The sequence below is a fragment of the Vombatus ursinus genome, unplaced genomic scaffold, assembly GCF_900497805.2.
Source record: "Vombatus ursinus unplaced genomic scaffold, bare-nosed wombat genome assembly UNPS02014784.1, whole genome shotgun sequence".
Lineage (NCBI taxonomy): Eukaryota > Metazoa > Chordata > Mammalia > Diprotodontia > Vombatidae > Vombatus > Vombatus ursinus.
Window position 1 is genome coordinate 17134711 of NW_020954562.1, and position 15193 is coordinate 17149903.

The window sequence follows — 15193 nt, forward strand, 5'->3', positions numbered from 1 at the left end:
TTTTGTACGTTATTTTAAAATAACATCATACTCATTCTCTTCCACTAAAGTATGTCTCTGATGCCCCATGTTTATATGAAACTGACTCTGGGTTCTTGAAGATTGTACCAACGCAATATAAGCTTTATTGAGTTCTCCATAAAGCTAGAAATGTTTTGAGTACAAGTCTGGTAATGGTACATCTGTTGTCTGAGGAAGAGTCTTGCTGAATGTGAAGTGTTACTAGAATAACTATAGGGGGATATGTTATTTGGTCCCTCATGGACCACCCACAGAGTTATAGAGAGGCTACAATTTACTTTGACTGAGGCTGTACCCACATTAATGAAATTTCAGGTGCTTGAGGTGGTGGAATAGAATATTCCTTAAGACACACATATGTATATGATATAATATAACATGGCATGATATATAATATACCATAATATAATATATGCTACCTAATATGTGATGATAAAATATATATAGTATATTTTTGAAGATTCATAGCATATTTATTATCTATACTTTTTTCAATTGATGCAAAAAAAGATTTTACTCTAAAACCATTTACATTGGCTCATGCATTTTTGTTAGACTTTAATGTCACATAAGGTTGTAGGTAGATTTTATATGTTTATACATTACAATGAAAATAACAATTTCTTTTCTCCGCAAAACTCTTGTTATAATTATGTACATATATGGCCTAAGATCTGGGGAAGAGAGGCTTGAGAAGCTCATATAACTATTTATCATTAGCACATTCTTACAATGAATTTTTAAGCTTAGTTTTCTGTCATCTTGAAACACAGGAAAAACAGTATTATGAGGTATTCAACAGGTGGACACAAGAATAGAAGAATTAGAGAAACATGGAAACAGCAAGCCCTTTGGAAAGGAGGAGTTGCTGAATAGGGTAATGACTAGGGAGAGTAGGCACCCACACTGGAGACTAAGTGCTTTCGATAGCATGATAAATGGTAAAGGAGGGGGAAGAAAAAAGGGAACACAAGAGCTATAGATGTAAACTTCTTTTGCCTTTAAGACTGGTTATTAATCATCTTTAATTGATGTGCTCTGGCCCCCACACACAGATACGAACTCATTCATCTGTTTTGACAAAGCAACAATCAGCTTTCTAATTTCAGATTGATTTCAAATATTGTTGGTGAGGAAACTGAGGCCCAAAAAAGGTTCAGTCATTTGCCCATGATGAGAAACTAAGAACTAGACCATAATATTTATCAATGCTTTTTCCAATATTCAGTGCTACCTCCTTAAATGATACACCAAATATTTTTACCCTCTTTGTGATGTTCTTTACATTAACAAAGAAATAAAGTAATAGAAAGTAGTTAAAACTGATGAGCAGTTAACTTTATTTGATTATTTATTAGTAATGGTACTATTCCCTTTTTGCTTAGAGGTGAGATGCTTCACATTATAAAAAGTGAACACTAATGTAGCATATTGCATATCATTTACATCATTTTAGAAGTGGAAGGAACTTCAGTGGCCAACTAGTTCAAAATATTTCCAAAAGGAATTACCAACAAGTGACTGTCCAGCCTCTACTTACTAACCTCCAAGAAGGGGAAACACACCCACCTGCCCAGGCAATCCATTCCACTTTTGTACAGCTGTAATTATTTTTTAAAGACTTTTTCCTCCTGAAATTAAGGCTAAATGCCCTTTTGCAATTTTTGTCTAGCATGCCTGATTCTGCTGCTAGAAAAAAACTGGAAATAAATTAAATACTTTTTCTGTAAGACAGCCCTTCAGATACCTGAAAAAGATATCATATCCTCCATTACTCTTCTTTTCTCCAGGCTAACCATACCCAATTCCTTTAAGTAATCTCATGTAACAGAGACTCAAAGCTTTTCATTATTCTTAGTTGTCCTTCTTTGGATGATCTCCACGTCATGAATGGCTATGTGCGGTCCAAAAAGGAGGTGGGGCAGTCACGTAGTGAAAGAACAAGATAATTGATGAATATCTGTTATATGGCATTGGTACCTGAGAATGTTATGGAGACATGGAAGAAGACCCACAGCACATTGAGTAGATCTTTGGAGGATTGATGGAAGAACATGGAGTAGAATTACAGATAATGAGAAAATATAAGGGCTGTGATTTGCATCATTGGAGAAAATATCCACAATGATAGATCTATGACAGTGCCATCCCTCAGTATTCAGAATGTTTGCTCTTCCAGTCTTATCCTCTAAGTTTATAATTTTGAGCTATCTTGTTATTATATCCTTTTGAAATTATCTACCAATTTCAAATATGGATTTGTAGAAAATGTTAGACACATAAGTAGCATAAGACTTTCTTACTTTATCTAAACATGGATTTCATTTTGTGAATAGCAAAGGAGCTTAAGTATCAGCTTAATGTAAGTAACTAAGCTTTCCGGATATTATTTTAATAATGACATTTGTTTGGCCCAATATTATATTAACAGATGGAATTAAACAAGATGAAATAAAAAATGAGTCTCTGCTCTGTGCTGTATGATAATTCTATTTTTATAATACAAAAAAGTGCTATCTATTGACATAGGTATCGTTTCCTTAATAAGCAGTATTTTCACAAATTAGACTTCATTTTTTTCCCTGTATGCCAATTATCTTAAGCTATAGCAAAATTATTTTAATGTGAGAAGCTGAGGGGAGGCCATAGAACTTTTTATATGAGAAGATATAGTTACCCATAGTTATATCTGATATCTTTGGAGAATATTATACACACACACACACACACACACACTGTCTCACACACACTTACACATATTATACACACACACACACACACATATATATATATATATATATATACAGAGACAGAGGGAGGTAGACAGCAACAGAGGGAGAGAGAGGCAGAGAGACAGACACAAAGAGAGAGAGAGAGGCAGAGAAATTTTTGAGTGATGACTGTGATTAACGGCCATTAGCAGCTCTAATGAGGATATCTTAGTATGTCTTTTTAGAAACATACCCCAAAGTGGTCTACATAAAAACCTATCCCTCCAGAATAACAAAGAAAGGGTAGTCACTGATATCTTCTGGTTAGTGTTGTTAAAAACTGTACAGAGATCTAGTAAAATCACCATGAACATTGTCTTCCATAGGGACACTTTCATCTTTCGCCAAAAGCAACTGATTCAAGATTTATTGTATTTTCTCATAGACTGGTTAGTTTACATTATTTCTTCTCAGAAATAAAGAGGCTCATCAAAAGCAACAAAAGCTGAGTTTCTGTAGTACTTTAAAGTTTTCAAAGCATTTTACATTTTTTCACTGGAACATAAAACAACCCAGTGAAGTAAGGGTTACAGGTATCAATATACTCGTTTAACAAATAAGGAATCTGAGGCTTAAAGAGGGTAGGCAACTTGTCTTTGGTTACACAGATAGTAAGTATCCAGTGGATGAACTATCAGGTTCAGCTGATGCTAACTACAGCATTCTAGTTAACTTTCTTACACCAAATTGCATCTCAGAAAAAAAGTGAAGGGGCAGCTAGGTAGTGCAGTGAATAAAGCTTCAGCCTTAGAGTCAGGAGGACCTGAGTTCAAATCTGACCTCAGACACTTCACACTTACTAGCTGTGTGACCTTGGGCAAGTCACTTAACCCCAACTGCCTCATCAAAAACAAAAAAAGGGTGAAACCTTCTGAAATTCCTTTCTTCTCCAGAATTCTAAGTTATTTTTAGAGTTGAGGAGGAGAAGCAACAAAAAAATGGGAAATGTTCTGATCAAATTTAGAAAGGAAAATCAGAAATTAGAAAATATATATTGAATGACACCCAATTTCACCTAAAATATCAGCAGTCTGACCATCTGACTACCAACAATTTCACATATTTATACATACTTATGTATTTATTTCCCATTATAACATCACTGCTGCTTTTTGCTATAGCCATGACTTATTTTTTTATCAGATTCTAAGTATACAATGCCCTGATATATGTAAAGCAGCACATAAAGGCTTGTTGACTGACTAAAGTGCTATGTAAAGTCAGCTATTATTATTATTTTCATCATCACCATCATCACGAGACTATGTGATTTACTGGAAATTTGCTCACAGTCACAATTTCTCTCTGTCTGTCTCTTTCTCTGTCTATGGCTCTCTGTCTCTGTCTCTGTTTCTCCATCTCTCTCTCTCTCACTCTTCTCTCTTTCAGTAAATTTATTTGGAAAATCATGCCTTTTTCATCCCATGCCTTTTTCTGTGTTTCATTGAGTCTGTGATATTAATGATATGGGTAGCTCCTCCAGTGGGGCAGATTGTGACCCTTCATGCCTGCCTGGCCTACATAACTCTCCTCAACATAATCCCATAATTTTACCACATGGGGTCCACCCAGTATATTTGAAAGATGGCCTCCTATTCTCTTTGTATTACATGAATAACAATGGAGTATGTGATCAGTTCATGCTTCTGAAGGAGAAGGGAGAACATGTGGATGGAGACATCTGTAATGATTTATAAATATCCATGAGTACATTTTCTGAAAATTAAGTTTAGTTTTGTTGACTTATTAGATAATTATATTCAAAGGTGCATGAGCTCTGCATCTGCTAAGGTTGGTACATTTGTATTAGGATCCAAGTCCCTTTTTCTACTGCCATATTAAACCACATAGCCCCCAACAGTCAAAGGCCATCTGGAAGTTAGGCTATTTTTAGGGAGAGTAGTTTTACTCCTAGTGTTTTTCTTCATTTCCCCTGTATTAGACAAAGACAAGGACCTAGCAATCAGCATTGAGACAGATTGCACATATACTCCTCCTGAATAGGTAGATATGCTGACTACAGAGCAGCTTACATGCTTTTGATAAACTTAGTAGTTAGATCAACTCGGTTTGGATCTTTGCATTTATTACCCAAAACTCTGGATCTAACTAGGAAAATAATCACATTACTTGATAGTGAATAGTAAAAGAATAAATCAGCTACGTTTCATTCTTTAAAGAGCTTTGCATGAGTACTATTCAGTGTTTGCTTCTTGAATTAGCTTTATATTGCAATAGTCCTTGGATAGTTCAAAATGTCCTGTCATTTGTTAATTTTCCCATGGCTACTGTATAATAAAAATTATTCCTATGAAGGTCTGATGGAAGTGTTAATTGATTTTTGACAACAATGTTAAAATTGATTCCTAGTTTGCATTAAGAAGTTTTTGGATAAGAAACCTACATGGGGTAGTTTCCTGAAAAAAAAGGAAGTAGTAGGAGAAGCTATTTAATAATCAACTTTTGACCCTTGAATGTCCCCTTGAAACTTTTCCTAATATAATCTCATAATTTCCATAATCTGATATAATAAAACTCTGAATCCCCCACTAACATTAAATATAGCTTGTATTTTTGATGTTGAATTTTTAATTAGTCTAGTATAAAGAGTTTAATTAGTGCACAATCCAGACTAGTTTGGGGGGGTCCAAAGAATATTATGCTTCTCCTTTATGGTGTCAATTCATTTGCTGAGCTAACTTTTTCAGGAAATAGGCAAATCTTACCACATGCCATATTGTTTCCTTTTGGAGCCATGTCTGTTATTCACATACACCTACTACTGTGCAATTTATGTTCAAATCTTTGCATTCAAAATACCTTATTTGTTCAACTTGTAAAGAGTAACTTGGGTTTGAAGCCAGTAAATAGATAAAGATATGGTATAATGAACTGAATGTAGATAAGTGTTTGTGTAATATAAATGGATGACAATTAGACCTGTCCATCTTGAGAAAGTTCATGGTTGAAGGAAACATTGGAGATTAGGAGAGAGGATAATGTAGAGAGCACAAGAGGGTTCTTAGAGATGGATCTTTAAGAGCAGGAGCTTTCTCTCTGCAGGGTGAAATGGGGGAAGTCATTTTTACATGCTACTCTCTTTCTGCCTGTAAGTGCTTTGGGGTCATTCCAGTGACCTACTTGGATAATTCTCTTTCTTTGTTTCAAGTATTTCCTTATCTATGAAATGGGCAAAATAATACTTGTACATCCTCAATGAGTTATTGTGAGGAAAAGTCTTTATAAACTTTACAGCACCATAGAAATATGTAGTATAATAATGCAGTGGTTACAAATTTTGTGACTGTCATTCCTTCCCTTCCTAAATATGCAGTGTTTCTCACTTCTATTTTTTTCCTGTCTGCCTCATTGTATCTTATATCATATGCCCTTGGACCTATTGTTATCAAATGTTTACATTTATGATTATACTTGCTATTGCTCTGGAAGCACATGCAATATCCACAATTTTGGATTAAATTTAGATTTTGAGAGGAGAATCAACTCGTCAGTGTTCAATTATGGAAGCCAAAATACCAAAGAAATCTATTTTGAGAGAATTTTAAGATCATTTGATTTGAAATATTGGTAATGAAATTAACACATATTTGAACTGTAATATTATGTGCAAAGTTAGGTATAACTGGAAGGAGTTTTCAATTGAGATGAATAAATTTTTATTTCAATGCATGTATCATTCTTCAACAAGATCATAGACCACATGCAAGGTATTTCTTTAATTTGGTCACATAGCAATGTCTAAGCAGCACAAATAATTAATGCTTGTTATATTGACTGTGATAAATTGCAATTTGGCTTTTTTTCCTAAGCAGTGATGACAGAAGTCATTGCTGTGCACCAAAGAATAATTCCATTTTGCTTCATTATCTTCTCCTACAAGGGAATGTACATCTTCATCCTCATCTCACTTTCTTTTTTTCCAAGAAAGTAGCCTATATAGTGGAAAGCATTATGAATTAGGAGCCAAAATACATGGATTCTAGTTCTAAAGTAACTTTTGGCTAGTCTATGTGATCTAGAACAAGTCACTTTGATTTTTAAACCTCATTTGTAAAAATATGAATAACAGCAATATCTACGTTGCCTCTTTCACTGGATTGTTGTGAAGAACAAATGCATAGGTAAAATGGAAAATAGTGTGACACTTTATAGTAAAAATTTCAATTCAGATAAAAAACAACAGGAGCCCAAGGTAGGAAACATGGTAGCAGGCTCAATAGAGCAGTTAATGGATGTGCTATTATTTTAGAACTATACTACAGACCACCTACACAGAAAGATGACATAGATAAGAGTTTTGAGTTTTGGAGAGATATCACAAATGTGATATGGAGATATGATATAGTATTGGTAGGGGACTTCATTTATGTGCTGGAACATTCTCAGTCTCTCTCTATGTCTGTGTCTCTACATCTTTTTCTTGGTAAATATCTTTAAAAGATCTTTTAAAAAGACTAAGACCAAAAAAATTTCTTTAAAATGGGGGGAAATGATGTATGACTAAAATTTTACTATTATGAATATCTTATTCTATTTTAATAATTATGAAAAAGGAAACATGAAACTATCAGAACATTTTTCTCCACTGGAATATTATTAGATTATGCAAACAACAAAACAACCACCAAAATTAAATTTAAAAACTCATAAAAATTCTTTGATTCTTTACCAAATCAAGCTCTTTTGTTTCATAAAAATGTACATTAAAATTGTGCAGCTGAAAATGTCATTTTTTTCTCTTTATGACCTCTCATACTTGCCCTCCCTGTTATAAAGATGTAAGAAAATATTTGTCTTTGTTCCTACTTTCTCTTGCAAATAGACATCGAAGCCACTGAATTCATCAATCTGTTGGTCACTCCAAGTTTCCAGTTAACGAGTTAGAAGGCCACAGCACAGCCGAGGAGGAGGGTTCTCTGTAGCCTCAAAACTTGCTCAGAGGATGTTCTGCACCAAGCTGAAAGACCTTAAGATTACTGGAGAGTGTCCTTTCTCTTTACTGACTCAAGGCCATGTCTCAGAAGAACATGAAGAGGAATGTGCAGAGCGAACTGATAGTTCTAAGGCAGCTCTGCCCGTGTGCCAGGAAGTTACTGAGAAACATGTCTGTGCAAATCTTCCTCAAAGAAAGACCAGCCGAAACCGAGTGTATCTGCACACTTTAGCAGAGAGCATTTGCAAACTGATCTTTCCTGAGGTAAATAGTGACACTTTGACAATATTTATCCCTTTAATTTCTGCCTGTTGAAGTTGACTGGGAAGATTGGGAATTAATTTAAAACCAATCCATAACCGTCATTTCAAAAAAAATGAAACTCCTAATTTTTTTTCTCTTTCAACTAAAATATTTATTTTTTTTTTAAGTTTACTTCTTCCAGCAGCTCCAAGGAGCAGAACGTGGGCCCTGGAGGGCTGAGGAGTTTCAAAAACAGCTTCTCTACCCTCTCTGATTTGGTTTGATTGGAGACTGCCTGAGCTAGAATCAGTTACCCTAGTAATCACTAATCCATAATAGCTGCTGGCTCTTGTCACTGCCTTGATTATATATAGGAGATACTCTGCATAGTGACATATTGAGGTCTTAGTAACTGTCACATCTCCACTTCTGTGGAATGCCTGGAGATACAAAATTCTGCTGAGATCCTTAAGTATTTCAATAGCCAAATGGAAATACAGAGAGTGTTTCTGCTTCCTCCAGGGTATATAGTGCATGGGGGATGGGATGGGGATGGCCCCAAAGATTATAGCATCATACATCTAGAACTCATAGGGACCAGTAGGTTTCATAGACCATTTAGGCCAACCTTCTCATGTTAAAGATTAAGAAACTGAAACCTTGACAGGTTAAATAAAGTGCCCAAATTTGAAACCATATCTTCTGACTCCAGAGTCAATACTTTTCCAACACTCATTTTCTCTTTATGGAAATTCACATGGCATTTCCCTTCACAGGTTTATACAAGTTGCTGACAAAGCCCAATCTCTAACCAATGGGATAAGAAATCAAGTTCATACATTCATATTGATTAATAATCATTCCTTTATTCACCCACTTTTTGTGACCAGATTCAAATACTCAAATGGATCTGTGATCTCATCAATCTGAATGCCCCTCCAATGATGCATATCTCATCTCACCTCTATCTGCTCATCTTGTAATAATGATGATAATGATGATGATGATGTGCCAGGTACTGTGTTAAATTCTTTACAAATATTACCTCATTTGATCCACACAACAACCCTGGGAAGTAGGTGCTGTTATTATCCCCATTTTGCAGTTGAGGAGACTGAGGCAAACAGAGGTTATGTGACTTGCCCAGAGTCACAAAGCTGGTGTCTGAGGCTAGATTAGAACTCAAGTCTTACTGACTCCAGGTCCACTACAATATCCACAATGCAACCTAGTTGCCTTTTCCTATATGGCTCTTCTCCTTGTTCTCCTACAAGTTCACCCCAGGAGATCTACCCAACTTGTGGGAAACTCTGTCACTTTCTTTTGCCATTGGGGGGGACCAGAGGAGCACACAGGCTGCCTATTGGTTATTCCTTAGTCTTTCAGAGTGGCCTGCCCACCTTATTTGTCAATCACACATTTTTTTGATAATGTCCTTTATTCTGATTCTTCTTCAAGCTACCTTCTGATTCTTCTTCATAGCTCCCTTTTGTTATGGATTGTATCCTATTTGTGTCCATGATTCATTAGTATAGTACTTCAAGGGAAAAATAGCACTGGAAGGTATCTCAGAGATCATACAATCCAAATTCTTCATTCGACAGCAAAAGAAACTGAATTTCAGAACAGTTCCAGTCTGTCCAAAATCACACATCTTGTTCCTACAAGGATGTGACCAGCCTAGGCACTGTGGTAAATACACGGAAAGGAAAGTATTTAATGTAGCCCTGCCTCTAAAGCTCTTACTTTGAGAAATAAGTGCATGAAATATTTACATAATAACATAATACCTAGCATTTATAGAGTGCATTAAAGTTTGGAGAGTACCTCATGTATATTACCTCCTTTGATCATCAGCATGCGTGTTAAGAAGGTACTATGATTATCCTCATTTTACAGTTCAGGAAACTGAAGATGAAGGAGGTTAAGGAAATTGACAAGGGTCACACAGCTAGTAGGTTTCTGAGGCAGGGTTTGAATTCAAGTTTTCCTGATTCCAAGTCTAGTTCCCTAACCACTATACCACTAATATACCTTATGACTTGGTGCCAAAATGAGTGATACAGACAATAAATGTTATAGGAACTCAAGGAAGTGCATGGAAAAATATGTGAAATGACAATGATGATGATGATGGTGGTGGTGGTGGTACAACTGGCATTTATATGGCACTTTAAAGTTCATAAATTGCTTTGCCTTCATTATCTCATTTGAACCTCACAACAACCCCAAGAAATAGGTAGTAAAAGTATTAGCATCGCTATTTATAGGTGAGGAGAAAATGGCTTTCTAACTTGCCTAAGGTAACACAGCTGATAAGTATCAGAGGCTTGACTTAAATCTAATTCTTCCTGACTTGCAAGTCTGTGTTCTGCTATATGTTGCCTCTTAGAAGAAAGTGCCTGGAGCTGGGAGAGGAAAGATTCAGATATCAACAACTCACATTTGGCTCATGCTTTAAGCTTTCCAGTGTGTTTTCCTCAAACCAACTTGTAAGTGTGTTAGATAATTTAAGTATCATTATCTCCATCTTAGATGTGAAGAGAACTAAGGTACAGAGAATTTAAATGACTCACTCATAGTCATACAGTTGATAAAACCCTGTAGCTAGGATTAGAAAATAGTTCACTATGAATTCCAAGTTCATTGCTTTTTGTGCCACACCATGCTGGAGAGATATAGCTCGTCTAATTCTCCTAGGGTGAGAATGAGAGAAAGCACAGGGAGATTGTACGAATATGAACAACTCTTCATTATACAAGGTAAGGACAGAGATGATGTTAGTGTTCAGATGTTGCTTAGTCCTTATCTTTTAGTACTTACTCATCTATTATTTCTTGGTGTCTAAATCATAATCCCTCTAGGCCTTAATAGACAGTCTTCTTGAGTTTTATGCCTGGCTAGCCACTTCAAATCTCCTTGGCAGATCAATCCTTAAACAACAAATATACAGTGTGGTTGGACCCTTACTCAATGCCTTTTCCCTTGGATAGGATCAAAGGGAGCTTATACTCTGCTATGATGTCATTGGAGGTCCCAGGGTCACCTCCATGCCATGACGAGGTATGGGAGTAGGACTTTGGTAGAAATATTTCTTATTAAGTATGACCAAAAAAATACATTGGAGAAGATGGCTTTTGTTTTGTTTTGTTTTCTAGACAGTCAGAATTTGTTCCATAGTGGGAGTATAAGTGTCCCAAAGTTTCTTGGTGGCACTTGTATTTTTTTAGAACAAATTGACAGTTTCTTTTTCTTCAGATTCCCCTCTTCTTTTCTCTTCCTAAAAAGTCATTATTGCCTAATCTATAACAGAAAAGACTGTTCTATTCTGTCTTGCTTAGTTCTAAAATAGGACTTTATAGGACTTTGCATCCTGCCTCAGGTATTTACTAGCTGTGTAATCCTAGACAAGTCACTTAACCCCTTGGAGCCTATGTCCTCATCTGTAAAAATGGAGGTAGTAATAACTGTTGCATTCACCTCATAGGGTTGCTGTGAAGACTAAACAATATAAGGTATATAAAGTGCTTTATATAAATGTTGCTATTATTATTATTACTAATCTATTCAATCAGTTGGAACTTTAAGGGGCAACATAGGAAAATAAAATCTTCCAAGACATAAATAACCAGAAAGCAACCTTCTCTTTTCTCAGTGCAAGTGGAAAAGAAACATAATTAGCTGTGAAGAATCTGTGTAAGAATTTGGTTGGAAATCATTTACACTTACCTTAATCCCTCCATTTGCTATTAGTTTAATCAGTCATCGAATTCTTAAGCCCTTACTAGATGGATAGCATTTTCTTAGGCATTATTAGGAATATAAAGGAATTATCTGGTCATTTCCATAAGCAACTCACAGTCCAAATGGGGGAGAAAAGCCCAACATGTGTGAAATATTTATATAGCAGTACAAAATTATAAAGAGCTAAATGTTGCCAACCATAAATTCAATAGTATCTCATAGATTCTAAGAATTGAAGGAGCCTTCAAGGACCATGTTTCTCAACTATACCTGACTAAGTATATCTTTTACAAATAGCTCTGCTTGAAGAATTCTCACTCCTCACTACTTCTCCAGGGCTTCCAATTTGACTTTGGGATAAATGTAATTGTTAAAAAGCTCTTCCATATATTAGCAATTTGAGAGAGAGAGAGAGAGAGAGAGAGAATCCAAGACTGATTTTTAAGGAAGAATTTGACAGAACTTGGTGACAGAGTTGATCAAGAAGATAAAGAATATGGAAGAGCCAAAGATGATTCCCAATGTTTCTATCATGGCAGATTGGAATAATGGTGGCAATTTTTATAGAGCTGTAGAAGGTGGTAAGTAGAACCAGTTTAGTATAGCTTTTTGAGGGGTGATTCAAGATGAAGAGTTTGGTTTGGGTCATGTTGATATGGATAGGATATCAAAGTGAAGATACTGACTCAGGGAAATAACAATAAATGAGACCTCAGGACCAGATTTAAAATGACTATACCAGAGATTCTTATTTTGAACCTGAACCAGCTTCACTTTGGGCGTGGGGACAGAAGGAGAAGGATAATTGACTCATCCATAAGAACAAAGTCTGTAGGACCCAATATATATCCATGTCTTGCTGGTCTTTCATGAGGTTAAACACACACACACACACAGAAAATGAGTACCAATTTCTGTAGTATAAATTGATTCCATTTGTCATTAAAATAGTACCATTTGTGTTTCATCTTATGAGAATGGCATGGCTCATTTATTTTTATTTATATCTTCATTGAATTGACATTTTGAAAGGATTTTTAAAACTTTTTTTTATAGTATGAAAGACTGCATCTTGCACTTCAGAGAACATTGGCAAAGCATAAAATGCAAGAAAGAAGGTAAGTTTAAAACATTTTTAACGTAAAGAAACAAAAATGAATAAGTAGTATTTGAGTTAGTGGAAATCAAAACTTGTAAAACATGGGAAAGAGTTCCAATAACATTGTTAGAACTGTTACTAAGATCATTGTGTTCTATGCATAACAAAAGCGGATGAAGATGAGAGAATAGTAAAATAAACTGAAAAAATTCTGGTAATACGTTGATTGTCAGACACTCTTGAGGATAGTTATTCTGGATATTCATACATTCTGGATAGCAGAAGATTAAAATTTTAAGGGTTGTGCCTTTTTTCTTCATTTTATGGAAATCTTTCAAAAAGATAATATCCTTGCCCTCCTGTCTTTAAGAGTATATTAAGCATGATCATTTATTGAAATCAATATTGAAATATTGAAATAATAGCTATATAGCTATTATTTATCATATTATAATTATCATGTAGGTAGCTGTTAGCCTACCTCATCCCACCCCCCATATGCATAATAAATATACCCTAATCATAATAACTGAACAGCATAAAACATTTGATTTAATACAATTTGGTGAGTTAGGTAGGATACTACTATTACCATCCCCATTTTCAAAGGAGAAAACCAAGGCTGAGCAAAATTAGGGGACTTGCTTCTTTTTACGTGGATAATAAGTGACACAGCCAAGATTCAAATTCAGTTTCCACTAGACCATACGTTGAGGTATTTTGCCGTCGACTCACCTTCCTGTGAAGATTGTAGTTATTTATTTTCTATCCATCCCTAATTTTCTCTGTGTTGCCAGTGTCTACATCTTCTCATACCCATTGCTACTTGTAACTACCACTCCTGTGAATGATCTCTATCACTCTTTTCTCTTTCAGATTTTTTTAATACAGAAAAAAAAGGGTTAGTGGATACCTTCTGTTTTTACATGACAATCACTTTCCAATACATCCAATTAGTTCCTATTTCTTTTCTATATTTTGCCGTGTCTTCCAGGTTTTTCAGCCTTTGTGGGTAAAATTGTCAATGCTAGAGCAAACCAAAACTAGAAACAGAACCAGAACCAGCACCAGCACCAAAAACGTAGGAACCAATGAGGATATATTGAGTTCACCACTAAGGAAGCCCTACCTGCACTAGTGGAGACTCCCCAAAGGAACAAATGGACAAAGCTTATATATTTTAATTAGGTGGGAGGTAATTTGGGTAAGGGCCACCTCTTGATTGAACAAGCCTTGTTACTGGGACTTAGAGAATAAGATTGGGAGCGTGTAACTGGAAAGGCTCTTATTTGAATTAGCTGATTCTCATAACCCTACCCTAATAGATAAGACTATTCTGTATACTTGCTGCTTCAGCAGTAAAAAAAAGTCCCAAGCAAGGGCAGAGACTGCAGTACAAACAGGGTCAAAGACAAAATAAAGAAACTACAGACAAAATGGAGTTGCTTCAGTTTTCTCAGCTACATACACCTATATAAAAAAAAGTGGTCATTTTTAGGCATTAGTTCATCTAATATTTTCTACATGATTAATGACCAATTTTTGTTTGTTATTTTAGTTCATAACATCTTTGTTATTAAACAGGTTCCCTATTACCATTTTTCTAATTGTGAATCTAGAATCTAGAAGACCTAAGACTCTAAGAGGGTTCAATTTTGGAAATTGGAGGCTTTACTCTAAATGTAGTTAACTCTCCACTAGCCACGAGTGAAGTATGTTTTGTGAATTATCCGTGACCACTTTTCTTCCATTGGCAAGTTGCTGGTCAGTAATTGGACCAACTCATGGGTGAGAATCAGAATTTGGGCCATCCAAAGACAATGAAAAGAAACATGGAGGCATGCATGTGATCAATGAAAATTTGCAGACAAATACTTTTAAAGTACCTTTAAAGAGATTGCTAGAAAAGGGATGGTTTTACAAAAACCCAAAACTTATACGAACTGATACAAAGTAAAGTAAGCAGAACCAGAGAACAACGTAGACATTAACAACAATTTTGCAACAATAATCAACTGTGAAAGACTCAGCAACTCTGATAAACACAATGATACATGATAATCCCAAAGGACTCACAATGAAAAATTCCATCCTCCTCTAGATAGAGAACTGATGGACTCTGATTACAGAGTAAAGCAAATTTTTTGTCTCGCTTTTTTTTCTTGATTTTTTTTGCAACAAAGTTAATATGGAAATATGTTTTGCCTGACTTCATATGTATAATAGGTATTGTATTTCTTGCCTTCTCGACGGGTGAGGGAGGGGATAAAAGGAAGGAAAGAATTTGGAAGTAAAAGTAAAAAGAAAGAAAAAAACGAAGAGTTCAAACTGTTTGGACATACCAGTCTTGCTATTGCTTAA

The 15193-nt window shown here is 35.4% G+C and overlaps 1 protein-coding gene across 3 annotated transcripts in view; it reads left to right on the forward strand.

Moving 5' to 3' along the window:
- Positions 1-15193, forward strand: part of GUCY1A1 (guanylate cyclase 1 soluble subunit alpha 1) — an 83411-nt gene that overhangs the window by 31449 nt on the left and 36769 nt on the right. For all 3 annotated transcript variants that reach the window (XM_027867016.1, XM_027867014.1, XM_027867015.1), the window contains exons 2-3: positions 7636-8010; positions 12790-12851. In XM_027867016.1, the coding sequence (XP_027722817.1) occupies positions 7756-8010; positions 12790-12851 (317 nt within the window). In that variant the 5' untranslated portion in view covers positions 7636-7755. The remainder of the gene's footprint in view (positions 1-7635; positions 8011-12789; positions 12852-15193) is intronic.